Source organism: Rhinopithecus roxellana, chromosome 4, assembly GCF_007565055.1.
Source record: "Rhinopithecus roxellana isolate Shanxi Qingling chromosome 4, ASM756505v1, whole genome shotgun sequence".
NCBI classification, from domain to species: Eukaryota; Metazoa; Chordata; class Mammalia; order Primates; family Cercopithecidae; genus Rhinopithecus; species Rhinopithecus roxellana.
Window position 1 is genome coordinate 36,121,738 of NC_044552.1, and position 16,063 is coordinate 36,137,800.

General features: G+C 46.7%; 1 protein-coding gene across 13 annotated transcripts in view; it reads right to left on the reverse strand.

Moving 5' to 3' along the window:
* TRERF1 (transcriptional regulating factor 1) overlaps positions 1-16,063 on the reverse strand; it is a 227,228-nt gene that overhangs the window by 10,752 nt on the left and 200,413 nt on the right. For all 13 annotated transcript variants that reach the window (XM_030928515.1, XM_030928520.1, XM_030928509.1 and 10 more), the window contains 3 exons: positions 15,319-15,394; positions 6,889-6,977; positions 4,647-4,760 (listed from right to left, as the gene is read on the reverse strand). In XM_030928515.1, the coding sequence (XP_030784375.1) occupies positions 4,647-4,760; positions 6,889-6,977; positions 15,319-15,394 (279 nt within the window). The remainder of the gene's footprint in view (positions 1-4,646; positions 4,761-6,888; positions 6,978-15,318; positions 15,395-16,063) is intronic.

Consider the following 16,063-nt stretch of genomic DNA (forward strand, 5'->3'; position numbering starts at 1 on the left):
TAAGTTCTCAAGGTCACACAGCTGGTAAAAAAGTGTAACTGAGATTCAAAACCTGGCCTTATCTTATTCCAAAACTTCAACCTTCTTCACTCCTTGATCTGGCTGCAAATGTCCACAGGTGCATGTTTGTCCATCTGGAAATAGCTTAGAGATCCTAAACCTCTCAATATCATTGGAACCAGCTGCTTTGAAATGTCAAAGGGAAGGAGGATGTTTCCCAAGGCCCTTGTCAATGGACTGTGCTGTAGGTAACTGTGTTGACATCATTGTGAGTTCTACCTTTGCCCTTGGAGCCCTGATTGCTGTTTTCCACAGTCAGTTAATTGCCTCAGTTGGTTTCTTGAATTGTGCTAATTTTTGGTCACAGCCAGCCCTATATATTTGTCCTGAGTTGGGGAGCATGAGCACAGGCAGGGGACAGGAAGGTGTGGCCAGCACCTTCTCCTTTCACCTCATTAACAGAACCCATCTTGGCTCTCTTCCTCTGCTTCCAGTCACCCTGCCCCTGCTGAGTGAGCAGCTGTGCTCTGTTGACCTCCCAGTTACTTAGCTAAAGGGCAATCATTCCTTTCAAACCTCCTTCTTTCCCCCACTCTCAAGTCCTCAATAATCCCTGAACCACCTGAGCATGTTCCTTCATGTTCCATCTGGAGGGAAATGGTCACCTGCCCTTTCATAAAACATTGAAGACACATGATCAGGAGAGCTATCCCAGGTGTCCCAGACAGGCCCCAAGGACAAAGAGTAGGACCACATCCTAGGACTGTGCCTTGCACACCCTCCCCAGGTGCTCCCTCCCCGGTATCCCTATGATCCCAGTTTTTAATCTCCACTTGGCAAACTATGCTTAGAAGGCTGACTGTGCACACAGTGCCCACAAAGCTGCTGTGAGCTGCCATACTGGCCTTTAATCAAGATTTTCTTGTTTTTTGTGGGCCTGAGTCATCTCTGCACGTAAGCCTTTTGCTCTCCCTAAGCTCACAAGTAACCAGGGTGTGGACACTCCTGGCCCAGCCTAATACTGGCTCCTGGTGAATAAACCCAAGAGGGTGTGGCCCCTCGGGCACCCTCTTACCCTCTCCTCCTTCATCTGAAGCTTCATGCTGGCCTGGGCCTTCCTACCCATCTTCAAAGCCCAGGCAGTCCAAGACAGTGCCTCTGCCTTGTGTGGAAACATCTTTGTTAGCGTCACTCCTCTGCTCAGCATCCCCTTGTTCATTCCATCTCCCTCCAGTGAATTTACAGAAGGAATGTTTATGAATCAGAGCAACTCCTATCTTCGAAAAATATTCACCCATTCATTTAACGAACATTTGTTGAGTGACTGTATGATGCCAGGCTCTGTCCTAGGCACTTGATAACGCCCAAGCCTAAGATGCACCAATTTACCTCAGAAGACCATATTCTCTGATTTTGCCCCTCTTCCAAAACATGGCACTGACAGAGCCCAGAACATTCCAGAATTGGAAGGGACTTTCTAAATCATTTAAATCATCTGGCCATTTTACAGGCTAGCAAGCCTAGGTCTTCAAGGCTAGGAATCTTTGTGCTTCCTTGTTTACTGTCTCATCTACTCATTTGGAAAGCAATGCTCTGTGTGACCTGGGGCAAGCCTCTTCCTCTCTCTGGGTCTCAACTTTCTGCCTGTAAAATGGTGAAATTGGGTGAAAGAGTCCTTAAGGCTCTATCTAAGACTTTCTGGTTCTCATTGCATACTGCTTTTAAACACTCTTGGGGTTCATGGTGTATTTCCACTTACATATGTTGTATCCTCCCAATAAGGACATATGTTCTGTGTGGTGGGGGGAGAGGAGGGAGGGGTCATTTAACATCCTCGAGTTGCCCACAGCACGACATACACATTGCTGTTTACATTGTGGGAGTTCAACTGCTTTTAGTTGACTGAACTGGAGGAGATCATATATATATATATATATATATATATATTTTTTTTTTTTTTTTTTTTTTTTTTTAAATTTAGATGTAGTCTCACTCTGTTGCCCAGGCTGGGGTGCAGTGGTCCAATCTCTGCTCACTGCAACCTCCACCTCCCAGGTTCAGGCAATTCTCCTGCCTCAGCCTCCCGAGTAGCGGGGACTACAGGCATGCACTACCACGTCCAGTTAATTTTTTGTATTTTAGTACAGAAGGGGTTTCACCATGTTGGCCAGGGTGGTCTTGATCTCCTGACTTTGTGATCCGCCCGCCTTGGCCTCCCAAAGTGCTGGGATTACAGGTGTGAGCCACAGTGCCTGGGCGATCACACTGTTTTTTTAAACATTAGGCCACAGACGAGCAAAAGACTATTTTGATATCATACATCACTACTTATTCTGATATCATACATCACTACTTAAATGAGTCAAACAAAAGCCCTGGTCACAAGAAATCCTGAATATAAAATACTGCCATCTCTGATTGAAAAAATGGCAATACCATTCTATTCTACAGATTTCTATTTTCTCTGATATTTGGGCTCTAACATAAATGTATATATGTATGTATATTTCATAGCGAGGATCAATTATTAGTTAGAAGCATAGGCTTTGAAGCATTAATGAGTCCAAAATTTTTTTTTTTTTTTTGAGATGGAGTCTCGCTCTGTCACCCAGGCTGGAGTGCCGTGGCCGGATCTCAGCTCACTGCAAGCTCCGCCTCCCGGGTTTACACCATTCTCCTGCCTCAGCCTCCCGAGTAGCTGGGACTACAGGTGCCCGCCACCATGCTTGGCTAATTTTTTGTATTTTTATTAGAGACAGGGTTTCACCGTGTTAGCCAGGATGGTCTTGATCTCCTGACCTCATGATCCGCCTGTCTCGGCCTCCCAAAGTGCTGGGATTACAGGCATGAGCCACCACGCCTGGCTTAAATTTTTTTTAGATGGAGCTTTGCTCTTGTTGCCTAAGCTGGAGTGCAATGGTGTGATCTCAGCTCACCGTAACTTCTGCTTCCCGGGTTCAACCAATTCTCCTGTCTCAGCCTCCGGAGTAGCTGGGATTACAGGTGTGTGCCATCACGCCTGGCTAATTTTTTGTATTTTTATTAGAAATAGGTTTCACCATGTTGGCCAGGCTGGTCTCGAACTCCTGACCTCAGGTAATTTGCCCACCTTGGCCTCCCAAACTGCTGGGATTACAGGCTTGAAGCCACTGTGCCTGGCCAAGTCCAAATTTTTTATACTTCTTTAAGGAAATGTGTGGCCAGGTGCAGTGGCCTGAGATTACAGGGGTGAGCCTGTAATCCTAGCACTTTGGGAGGCCAAGGCAGGAGGATTGCTTAAGCTCAGGAGTCCGAGACCAGCCTGGACAACACAGTGAGATGTTGCCTCTACAAAAAATTAAAAAATGAGTGGAGCGTTGTGGTGTGTGCCTGTAGTCCCAGCTACTCCGGTGGACGAGGTGGGAGGACTACTTGAGTCCAGGAAGTTGAGGCTGTAGTGAGCTATGATTGTGCCACTGCACACTAGCCTGGGCGACAAAGTGAGACCCTGTCTCAAACAAACAAAAGAAAATTTGCATATCACTGCTCTTAACTACACAAGGGAATCAGGATCAACAACATACTCAGCAGCTGTGTGACTATGGCCAATTTACTTAAGCTCTGTGCCTCAGTTTCCTACCGCATAGAATTGGTATTAAATGAATTACATTGGATTAAATGAGTCAATATTTATAAAGTCCCTAACACAATGCTTAGCACATGAAAACTGCTATTTCATTGTCTGTTAAACAAAATAACACACATACATGTGCTAACCCTTACAACTGGGGCACAGTTGGGAACCAAAATATAATTTCAAATATTTACATAATTCATGAATTCCCAATACTTTCACTGACGGTGACACAAGCTAGAGTTCAGTAATGTAATACATAATTTTTATATACACATACACTGTAGGTAATGTTTCCCACAGAGTGTGAAAAGGAGCTTTCCCGTGGCTATGGATGCAGGGTGGATAGTTAGTTGCAAGGATCACAAGTGATAGTAATCAACAAAGCAACACATACAGGGTTCAGAGACTATTTAGGTCTTGTTGTGTCTTTGGTACATACTTAATGTGCAGTTGACTGTGGACTGTCTGCTAATGAAGGAAATCAATACCAGCGATAAATGGTGATGTAAGGATTAGAATCATCTACATGCAGCGAATTAGCTCCTCAGTGATGGAAGGTTCCTGGCACTACCTAGAGGTCAAAGCTCCTCTTGCTCATGCTTTACAGACTGTGGCAAAATCCCAGGGACCCTTTCTGAGGCACGTTATGGGCTCAGTTCAGTAGCATCTGTGACATGGAAAGATCAGAAAAGAATATTCCAGGGGGTCAGGACACCAGCCAGTCATAAACCAACAAACCCAGGACTGGGACCATCCTTGGTTTAACTCTTCTGGCTCCTAGCTGCCTTGAAGTGGGCACTAGCCCTCACCTCTGTATCTGAACACTGAGCTACAGGCCAAACCTATGGACGTCTTCCCTCTATCTACTCTGGAGGGCAGGTCCTGAATCCTGCAGAGGAGCTGGGCTGTTGTCACCTCCTTCCTCCTGCTATCTTGGCAGCAAAGCCAAACCGAACACCAGCTACTTACTAACCTGGGCCTGGGGTGGGAGCTGTGCCAGCACAAGCAACAACCTAGCAGCTTCACTCACCACACAATCGTCGATGATTTCTGCCAGACGTGTCCGGTGTTTCCGCCCCAGCCGCATGATCTTTTTCCATGTGTAGTAGTACTCCACGCACTGAGCCACCGTCTTGGACTTCACCTGCCGGGAAAGCGAGATCAAGGTTAGCTCCAGCAATGCGCAGACAGCAAAGGCAGCAAGCATTTTTGAATATTTAATTTTGTAATAGGTAATAAACAAGTTTGTTTAGTTCAAGAAAAAAATGTACGCAGTGAAAGGCTTCCTTCCCACACCTGTCCTTACCCCTCACCCTGCAACACAGGTAGCCCCTTGCATTACTTTCTTTGGGTATCATTCCAGATTTTTTTTTTTTTTGAGATGGAGTCTCGCTCTGTCACCCAGGCTGGAGTGCAGTGGCGCAATCGCGGCTCGCTGCAAGCTCTGCCTCCTGGGTTCACACCATTCTCCTGCCTCAGCCTCCCGAGTAGCTCAGACTATAGGTGCCTACCACCACGCCTGGCTAATTTTTTGTATTTTTAGTAGAGACGGGGTTTCACTGTGTTAGCCAGGATGGTCTCGATCTCCTGGCCTCGTGATACGCCCACCTTGGCCTCCCAAAGTGCTGGGATTACAGGCATAAGCCACCGCGCCCGGCCAGGTCTATGCATCTTAAGGCAAAAACATTCCTTTCTTTAGTTCATATGCTCTACGATCAGATGAGGTGTAATAATGTCGGTTTGCTGGCGGCAGATTAAAGGCTGGCCTTACCCCTGACGGTTGGAACAAGGCCACCTACATGGTGAGATGAAGTCCTGTCTCCTCAAAGTTGCCTCCTTCTCATCCCCCTGACACCTGGAATTTCCACACTAGAATTACCTGAGGGAGTGAGGATAGTGTCCGTCCCAGAGAGCCCTGGGTTAAAACTCATGTTGCCTGGTAAGCTCAATACACGAATCCATCATCAGTTGAAAGTGTGGTGGTCGCCCAATCCTAAAGGATTGAAGTCTATGCCAGGTCAGTCCTGGCGGGGAGGGTGACTCAAGAAAGATGCAGCATGAGGGCTGCTGGGCACACGGGGCAGCAAGGGCATGGCGGTCGTCAAGGGCAAGGCAGGAGCAAATGCAGACATGGAGGTGGAGGCAAGTTAGAGACAAAGTCCTCCTGCTTCTCACACTTGCCCAGGCAAGGCCCTAGACTGACGACAGGAGACATGCCATGCTAGGACACCTCTGAGGACCATCTGTCTCAGCCATGGGCCAGTGGGTGCTGTCACCTGTGGCTCTGTTCTCTGTGTACCCGAACAGTCTTAAATGGCTTTAACACAATATGGCTCCATCATTCATCAGTTTGTTGAAACACTCTTTGAATGGTTTTAATTTTTTATGCTAAACCATCTCTTAGCCAATAAAATCAATAAATGTATCTGTTGTATAAAGTGCTATTTCATCTATGGAAAGGTTTATTTTGCTTTAGAATGCTGTATATGCAAGGTATTTTTATTATTACTGTCGTTAAAAATAGGAGTTCAACACCAGAAACCAGATGGGTAGAGGGAGGCCACATGTTCTCCTCTCCCCAGTTACCCAGAAAAAAATTCTGTCAGAAATGTGGTAGATCTGTCAAATATACATAAATTATGTATGACCAGGCACACTGGCTCATGCCAGTAATCCCAATGCTTTGGGAGGCTGAGGGAGGTGGATCACTTGAGGTCAGGAGTTCGAGACCAGCCTGGCCAACATGGTAAAACTCCGTCTCTACTACAAATACAAAAATTAGCCAGGAGTGGTGGTGCGTGCCTGTAATCCCAGTTACTCTAGAAGCTGAGGCAGGAGAATCGCTTGAACCTGGGAGATGGAAGCTGCAGTGAGTCAAGATCATGCCACTGCACTCCAGCCTGGGCGACAGAGTGAAATTGTCTTGAAAAATAAAAAAATAAAATAAAATAAATTATGTAAATTATGAACCAGGAGCCTGATTCTCGTTATTCTGACAGAATTATGAATTACACATTTTTATTAAGATAGAAAATAACACCGCACCACTGCAGTGTCCAGATAATCTATGCCTTCTTTCCCCTGTCCTCTCCCTGCCACAGTCCTAACACTGGGGCCATACCACCCCTATATCCACTACCATCCTCACCAGCGAGTGTGGAAGACATCCTTTTTGTAAGTATCTTAAACCAGTATCCAAATATTTCTAAATATTTTTGTGTACCATTTCCCAAGTTTAATTTCAACAGGGCAATGGGAAAAATCATGCTTACCATCTTCTGTACAAAAATAAAGTCTTTGCTGTAAGTGGCTAGTGCTTTGTTAAACAGTTTTCTTTCTAGGGAGGTCCACTTGTCCGAACCTACAACAAAACACAAACCTCATAAGAACAGCTCGCAGTTCCCCTTGCTTTTAGTTGCTGGTTCATTTACTTAAGTTACAAAATACAACTACAGAGCAAGTGATATAATACATATCAAATTCCCATTTGAACAAAAAGATAGTGTGATATAATGGTTAGGAGCTCTGACACCTGGGTTCAAGTCTCAACTATGGCCTTGACCTTGTCAAGTTACTCATCCTAAGTCTGTTTTATTACCTACAATTGGGAATAATTACAATTGCCTCCACTGATTAGGATTTTTGTGAAACTTAAAGAAGATAATGCACAAAAAGTGCCCACCATCATCACTGGGAAACAAAGAGCATTCAACATATTTTAGGGACAGTGTTAATGTAATGATCATATTCACAAGTGCAAGCATTCATGTAGCAAGTACCCTTCAGGGTGTGGCTTGATTCACCCTCCACCCTCGAGATGCGCACAATCTACTGGGGAGACCAACAAGTAGGTCATGACATTCAAAGTGGTAACTAACTATTCAGGTAAAGGTGAGGTGTCATTGGGGCACAAAGGAGAAACACCACACTCAGGTTAGGGCCAGGGCAGCCAGGAGGGATTCCAGGTAGAGAAAACATCTGAGTTGAGTTTTAAAGGTCATATAGAAGCAAGTCAGGCAATAAGGAGATGGAAGAGTATTCTGGTGAGAGGAAGCAGGATATGCAAAGTCAGAGGCAAGAGTGAAGTCATGCACTTCAGTCATTCATTCAACAGATATTTATTAGGGGTATATTACAAGCAAGATGCTGTGCTAGGAAAAATAGCTTAACATTTCTAAGTGCTTACTATGTGGCAGGTTCTCAGTACTTCAGTTATTCATCATCAGGTTCTACTAACAATCCTGTAAGATTGTTATGATGATGAGCCCATTTGACAGATGAGGAAATGGAGGTTTCCAAAGAACGACTAGTAATCTAATCTGGTTCAAGTATACTGTTCCAGCAGAAGCAGATGAGGCTGGAGAGGTGAGTGGAGCCAGTTCTTGATAGATCTGCTGACCGACGAGGGAGAGGCTTCACTGCTGGGCTGGTGCATCTGCCTTACTGGCTAAACCTGATATTGATGTCTTTTTCCTCCACGAAAGAAAGAAGGATATGCAGATAATAATATAAAATGGTACTGGCTTGTTTGGGGCAAGAAATAAGGTCTACTTCTAAGGGGACTCCTATTTCTGGAGGCTCTAGGGAAGGTTCCACCACTGCAGCTGGTTCAGAGAAAACTCAGTCTTGTTCTTCTGGCCTGCTGAATTCTCCACATCTCTGGTTCTTTGGATGGTATTTGGCCAAGGCTCTGATCTCACTACACTTCTCTAGACTTCATTAGTGGCGTACACTAGTACCCCAAACCATATCTTTCATTACACTTCATCAGTGGGGTACACTAGTACCCCATCTCACTATACTTCATTAGTGGGGTACACTAGTACCCCAAACCATAATATCTTTCCTCTCTTTCCGGGCAAGTCCAAGGCTTCCATTTTGCTATGGTCAACTGATGGGGCTGCAGTACAGGAAACCCTAATCACCTCTTCCCTTGTAGGGTTTGGCCAAAATAAGTGAATCAGGCGAAAACGCTCTGTGTAGGCAGCGGCCTCCTTAGACCACAGGTGGGGAGCCTAGGGTCCTTAGGAAAATATATGGCTCAGTGACATAAACTCACATTTCTGAAATAAACAACTTCCTTGTGCAGCTCTTTGATGGGTCCTCAAGCCAGGAGCTTTGGCTCCAGACTCAGAATATGCTTTCCACAGCTGGGCGGGGTCAGATGTCTACAAAAGCAGGGCGACCACCCAATTTAATTGGTTTGCAAACTTATCTTTTTTTTTGAGGTGGAGTCTTGCTCTGTCACCCAGGTTGGAGTGCAGTGAAAAGATCTCAGTTCACTGCAACCTCTGCCTCTTGGGTTCAAGTGATTCTCTTGCCTCAGCCTCCTGAGTAGCTGAGATTACAGGCGCGTGCCACCACACCTGGCTAATTTTTGTATTTTTAGCAAAGACGGGGATTCACCAAGTTGGCCAGGCTGGTCTTGAGCTCCTGACCTCAAGTGATCCGCCTGCCTCGGCCTCCCAAAGTGCTGGGATTACAGATGTGCGCCACTGTGCCCAGCTGCAAACTTATCTCTTTACTTCTAGAAGGAAAGCAGCTTTCTCATGAATCCTCAGCAGAAGGGAGTCATCTTCCATGGGTTCCAGAGGACTGGATAGCTCTGGCTGTGCAGACCACAGTAACAGGGAGCCTCAGGGGGGCTGCGGGTTTGGAGAATCCTTGCCGGAGTGCACGTGAGCACAGGGGGTTGGTGGGATTTGAGGCTTTATAGCACTTCCATCACCATTCTTCAAATTCTGTCCAACATTCAAAGCCTTGGGGTCCCCTTACCCAGGAACAAAGGCAGAAAGAGGGACACAGAAAGGAATAACCAACAATTCAGCTCAACAACCAAACAACAATCATGGTTCCTTTTAGGTATCCACCAAAAGAGCAAACGGGTAAGAGGAGTCAGAAAGAGAATGATGGAAGAAAGACCACAATGGCAGTGTGTCATACCAGCTGACTCACGTAAGCTTACACAGAGGTTGCTCTGCTGCCCTGCTGCAGGTCCAGAATCTGTGTGGCCCTCAGTTGCATCTCCGATGGGGAATCAGGAGACATTTTGCTGATGAAACCCTCAACTAGATCAATGAAATTCTTTCCAACCGCAGCCAGATCATCAGTTTCCTAAGTTAGAGTGTAGCTCTAAGACATGACAAGACACTAACAGGGCCATCTAGCCTTCTCAGCCAGTCTCTGCAGTGGATATACTTTTTTCTACCTGCCAGGCTCATTACCTGATTTCTGGCCCCAAAAGCAGTGTCCCGTTCCCAGGCCTATCGATTTCTGAGCAGCATGTCCCTTCATGTTTCCAAATTGCTTGCCAGATGCAACTCCACAGGTGAAGTAACTTCCTGCCCATCTGTTAGGAGGGATCCCCAAACCTCGTGGGGGAAGGAGACCTTCTCCCTGTTGACTCTGGTGGTTTTTAAGACTGTTGCTCTGACACTGGATTTGGTGGCTTCCTGATTCTGGAATGTGCATTCTGTACAACTCGTACTGAGCTGGAGTGGGCTGCATGTTCTCCCTGCCCCTCTATGTGACTCTCCCATTCCAAGGGATACAGGGCTGGGTCAGGAAGTCCTCTCTTAAGAGAGTAAGAGGTGGCTCTTCTGCATAGTCCTAGGGTCTGTGCTTTGGTGCAAATGACAGTGCTCTGTGTGTGCATGTGTTTGTGTCTGCTCAACAGGGTGTTCACAAATTGAGGGACAGAGGCTTGGCCGGGCAACAAATCCATTCTCACACTAAAGCTGGCTTCCTGGTCACAGGATTGCCCACTGAGGCTGAGAGTCCATCCCCGGACTCTTGGATTGAATTCCCAGGCTAAAGCCTCGGACAGATAAGTAACATATGAATGTGTTTTCCCCAAATAGTATCACTGAACTGTGATAAAAAGGGTGATTTTAGTCACCTTAGGTTGTGAACCTGGTTCTGCTACTTACTCCTTCTGTGATCCCAGGCAAGCCTACTTAACTTCTCTGAGTCTCAGTTTCCCCACGTGACATGGGGAGGGTGGCAGTCACTCTGTGACTGACAGATTTGGTCCTAAGTGTCCGATACATGTTTTGAACCTTCACTGGGCACTTGGAGAGCAGATTCCAAATCAACCCAGGGCTATGAGACATATGCCGCCCCTGCTGATATGTGGACAGTGACATCCAAGACCACCTGTTTCTTGTTCTGTGTATTTCTTATCCACAGTCTCACTCCTGGCTGCTTATTATATCCATAGTCTTCTCCTTCCTGCCTCCAAAATCCCTCTGTAATCTGAAGTTAAGGAAAGGCTCAGATGTCTCTCTTTCCTGGAGTCTGACAGGGACAAGTTCCTTATTCTTAGACAAGGTTCTAAACCGACCCTTCTTAGATCTTGCATCTTGGACAAAGTCCAGGATAAAATACAAAACCGAGGCAGGGGGTTGCCTCAAATCCTCCCCTATCCTTCAACTACCCACCCACACCCTCCCTTCTCTCTAGGATCCCTGCTGCCAACTCAGCATGCACACAGGGTTCGTGGGTTGAGAGTCCCCCTGCACTCATTTGTTCTACCTGGGGATTCCTGGCTATTGGGCTATTACCAGCAGGGGCCCCTAACAAAACGATTAAGGCTAATTACAAAGAACCTAATTAACTGGATGAAACGGTGCTGGAACAGTATCCAGAGGAAAACTGTTCTGACCTTCGGTTGCTGGGAAACAGGCTCTGGACTGTGGTTAATTTGGGGGCAATCTACAGTGAACCCGGGCAATTAAAAAGAGACATGGAGGGGTGAGAGAAAGTTTGGACACAGTATCTTTTAGAGGGACTTTCTTTCTTAAAACTTCCATTAATAAATTTTTTTCTTCTCTTTTTTTTTTTGAGACAGGGTCTCACTCTGTCACCCAGGCTGGAGAGCAGTGGTATGATCGCCGTTCACTATAGCCTATGCCTCTCGGGTTCAGGTAACTCTCTTGCTCATCCACCCAAGTAGCTGGGATTACAAGCATGCACCACTATGCCCGGCTAATTTTTGTATTTTTAGTAGAGATGGGGTTTCACCATGTTTGCCAGGCTGGTCTCGAACTCCTGAACTTAAGTGATCTGCCCGCCCTGGCCTCCCAAAGTGCTGGGATTACAGGCATGAGCCACCATTCCTGGCCCCATTGATAATGTTTTGTAGTTACACAAGACAGACATATTCACTGTAGAAAAAGGAGGACTGTTTTTATACCAGATTTTCATTTCCACACAGGGTTTTCAATAGTGGGTGAAGGTTGAGTAATTTTTTGAGGGGTGCAAGGTGAAGAAGGCTGCTACCAAAGTTTTCTCTGTGGGTAAAAAGGGGGAAGCCTCAATCTGAATCCAGAATTTGAGCTTGTCCACTAGGCAATTTTTTTTTTTTTTTTTTTAATTTAAACTAGTGCTGTGTTAGGCAAGGTAAAAGAGTATTAACTCAGTCCTACCCTTGAGGGGACCAATGTCTAGCTACAGACACAGGCTAAGGATGCCTGGGAAATGAAATCACAGCTGTGCTTCTTGCAAATTACTCTTTTGAGCATGTAATTCTGTCTCCTCATCTAACTGGAGCAGCTTCCAAGGCAGAAGAGACCAGTCCTCTCCAACGGAATGAGTATTTCCTCCAGGTCTCCTCCATCTCCACAAGTCAGGTCAGGGTTTCAGGACTCAATAGGTGTTTGGGCTATGCTCAGGGCCAGTAAGTAGACTCTGTTGAACACTTGCCAAGAAGCCACGGTCAGTTCTAACACCCTCCACTCTTCACCCATCTGCAGGAATGACCAGTTCAATGAAAAAAGTCAAGCATGCTGCAATCCATCGAATCACAACCAGGCTTCCTCTTCACCCTGACTCCCCCATGCTTGGCCTTTCCCAGCCCAAGTGCTAACTGGGAATCACTACACACAACTGCTAACCACACATGGGTGGGAGGGTGCTGAGAGCAACAGACGGCTGGACTGTGCATCGTGGTGTGGGTTGAGCGCCAGGAGCCACTGCAACAGCACCTTCCTCTGAGGATCCTGTGCAGGGTTCATGTGGCCTTGGCAAGCAGCCCTTAGATTTGGGCGAGTTGCCCACCACATCGGTCCTTTCCCTATAGCACATCTCTCCTGGGTCCCAGCACTGGTCACTTCTTCCTTTTCTTAATGAATGGCTTGGAATGGGTGGGAAAGGGAAGATAATGAGTAAAGTAAGGAAGTGATTTTTATAGGCCTGTGTCTTTGTTTTTCTCTCCAAACATACAGCCTCCCTCCCTGACATGGACAGGCTCAGGCAGGCTTGGGAAACCTGAACTCCCTCTCCAGATAACTAGGAGCCTGGACAGAAAATTTGGGGCTGGGACTCAGGATGGGTGACACTGGCCACAGCCACAGAGTCAGGAGCCAAAGGAGATCCAGAAGATAGGGTCCCAGCAAGGTGGCAATTAAGCCAACAGGCAGTCACTACTGGGGAGCAACCCAACAGGGCTCAGCACAAAGGCCAAAGCAGAATGTGGCCATAGAGATGGGATTCGCTGACACCTAGGAAGCAAATGAGGGGGTTCAGCAGTGGGGGAAGGAGGTGGTGGCTGGGGCATGTGATGGGGAAGACTCTGCTGCCTCCCCTACGGCTTAGAAGGAAACTGTTAAGGAGATTGTTTTGGGTCAGACTTTAGAGACCAGTGACCTCTGCCCTTGTTGCTCATACTTATAGAAAATTCTCTGTGTCCCAGTCTATCATCACTTCCCGGAGAAGGCAAGTGACTGGCAAACATAGATGAGTACACTTCTCTTGGAGACGTCAACCCTTCACAACTTAGCTCTACCTCTTTTGCCTCCAAGGACTGAAATGATTGCAGAAAACAGCAGAGTCCTCCCTGGTCTTGCCGGCTGGGGAAGGGGGCAAGGGACAGGCAAGGAATTAGCCAGAATCCCCTAACCTCAAGAGATCAACTAATTGTCGCAGAGTTTAGGGCCTTCTTGTTTCAAAGTTTTTGGTAACATTTTAGTGTTTTTATTTTGTTTTGACTGGGGTGTGTGGTGCTCCTAGTACACAGCTTTCTGACCTTTTTAATGTCACGATACACATAAAATACTTGTTTGGTACACTTGGAAGAACCAGAGGAGAACTGTATCCCAGATGAAGCTGCTCACAGCTGGAGCTAACCAGCCCAGAGGCTCCGGTGACCCCAGCCACTCTGAGGGCTGAGGGCAGCAGCATCTCACAGCACATGGTTGGAAAACTCCTTTTAGCCAATCCACTGGCCCACCATCATGCAAAGAAGCTTGAGACAGGCTCCAGGAGGCTGGACAGCCTCTCAGGGTTCAATGGGCAGCAGATGATGCTGGAAATTAAGAGAGAGGACTGAACTGTTTCCATGGCAGATTAGGGAGAACTCCTAAATCTTTCTACCCACACTTGGGACAGACACCAAGCAGGAAATGATGGAGACAATATTGAGAAGCTGGCTCCTTTAGGCCACCAGAGAAGCGATGAATTTCTAATTCCATGCATCTACTCTGTACTGGCCTAGTTCCAGGAGTGACCTCCAGGCAGACATCTTGGGCTTACCGTTCTCGGAAGAAGGGCTTTGAGGTTTACCTTGTGATGACAGGCAGGAAGGCTCATTCATGAAAGAGGAGGAGCACAGTAGGTGAGGCAAATATTGGTGGAGAAAGCAAGCTAGTATTTGTACAGAAGCCCTCACTGGGCTGCCCGGACCAAAGACTGGAAAAGGTATAGCTAGGTCCCCAAGCCCACATATTTGGCACCTGCCTAGGCAGGGTCTGCCCAGAGCACCAAAGAAACCCTCAAGTGATTAAAAATCAAGAGGCACTGAAAATTCAGCCCCCTCCAAAATAAAGAACCAGTGTAGGTTCGTGGAGACCCTCAGAAGGAACAGTTAGTACATGGAAATGAAAATGTTGACCTCAGTGTCACTGGTCACTTCTTAGGCTCTCCAACCTATTTCCTTCACTCTTCACAATTCTCAGTCCATTTAAATCTTGAAGGTGTCTTCTACTTCCCTCTTTTTGTGGTACTGTCATTAATTCACATACAAAACCCTGCATGTATGAAGTCTTTCCTGTCAGTGTGATCCATTATTTAATAACTGCCTCCTCCTCAGAGCCTCTAAGCTGTACAACATAGGACTCTGTCCATGTCTGTCATAGTCACTGATGCATCTCAGTGTTTAGCAAGTCCCTTGTACACAGTAAGTGTTCAAAAAATAATTATTGGATAAATGAGTAATAAATGTTATTAGGATGTGCCAGGCATTGGGCTACATATACCATCTCTAATCTCACAAAAACACTATAAGGGATGGAATACAAGTCTCATTTTACAGGTGAGAAAACCAAGGCTGCAGAAGACCACGGTACTTGGCCAAGGGGTACAGTAGAATCTGAACCCATGGCTACTGATTCCAAAACCAGGGGGCTGCTGATTGTACCTTCTGTGGCTCTCTCTGGTCTCATGCACTAGTCTCCTTGCCACATGTGCAGGCACTGTCCACTATCACCCAGGTCTTGGCACACCCACAAGGGGCAGGAGCTTATGCCAACAGACAAAATGCCAACAGTGCCAAAGCAACAGACACAGCTCTGCCTTAGGAGGCCTTGAGATCACAAGTGGTGATTAGGACAGAACCAGTGTTATCCATTACCAGAAAGTGACACAACCACACATGCAAGCAACCCACTGTCAGGAGGCAACAGGACACAGGGCTCCTGGCAACCTACCGGCATAGTGGTAATTTGCTAAAGGATGACATTTTAACCTGACCGGCTTCCGCAGCAGCAGCATTTCCAGAGCAACCTGCAGACCCAGGGGAGAGAAAAGTCAAGAGTCAGTAATAGGTCTGTGTGTCTTACGGAGACCATCCACTCAAAGGGGAAATGGAGTTAGCACTGTGGAGGCCAGGGGTGGGGGCACTGGAAGGAAACCCAGAGGGAGACTACCCTAACTAGGGTTTCATGTCTGTTCAGCACCCAGTAAGACTCTCATTCTAACACCCTCCCCATCCATGCCTGAAGCCAGTTGTTCATGTCACAGGAAAACAGAAAGACCTGACTCCTGCTTGGTAAAATCCCACCAGCCCCAGAGATGAGTGGGGCCTCCTCTGACTGGAGGCTGAGTCTTTGGGCAAGAGTTCCCAGGAAATGAGTGGGTGATCTGTAACTGTTTTACAGAAAAATCATGTTTCATTCCAGCTGAACATAAACAGCTGCATCAGTAACAACTGTACTACACACACACCATCCGTCCAGAGAGCCTAGCTAAATAAACTGTTTCAAATCAGCCTTCTTCAGCCTCAGTAGCTTTTTAAAAGATGCCACAGGCAGAGTTGAACAGCAGATACTTTCGGAGCAGAGCAGGGCCTAGAATCTTGCTACTCCAAGTGTGGTCCATAGAACAGGAGTACCTCCCTCACCTGGGAGCTAGTCAGAAAGGCAGAACTGGGCCCTACTCCCAAGCCTCTGAATC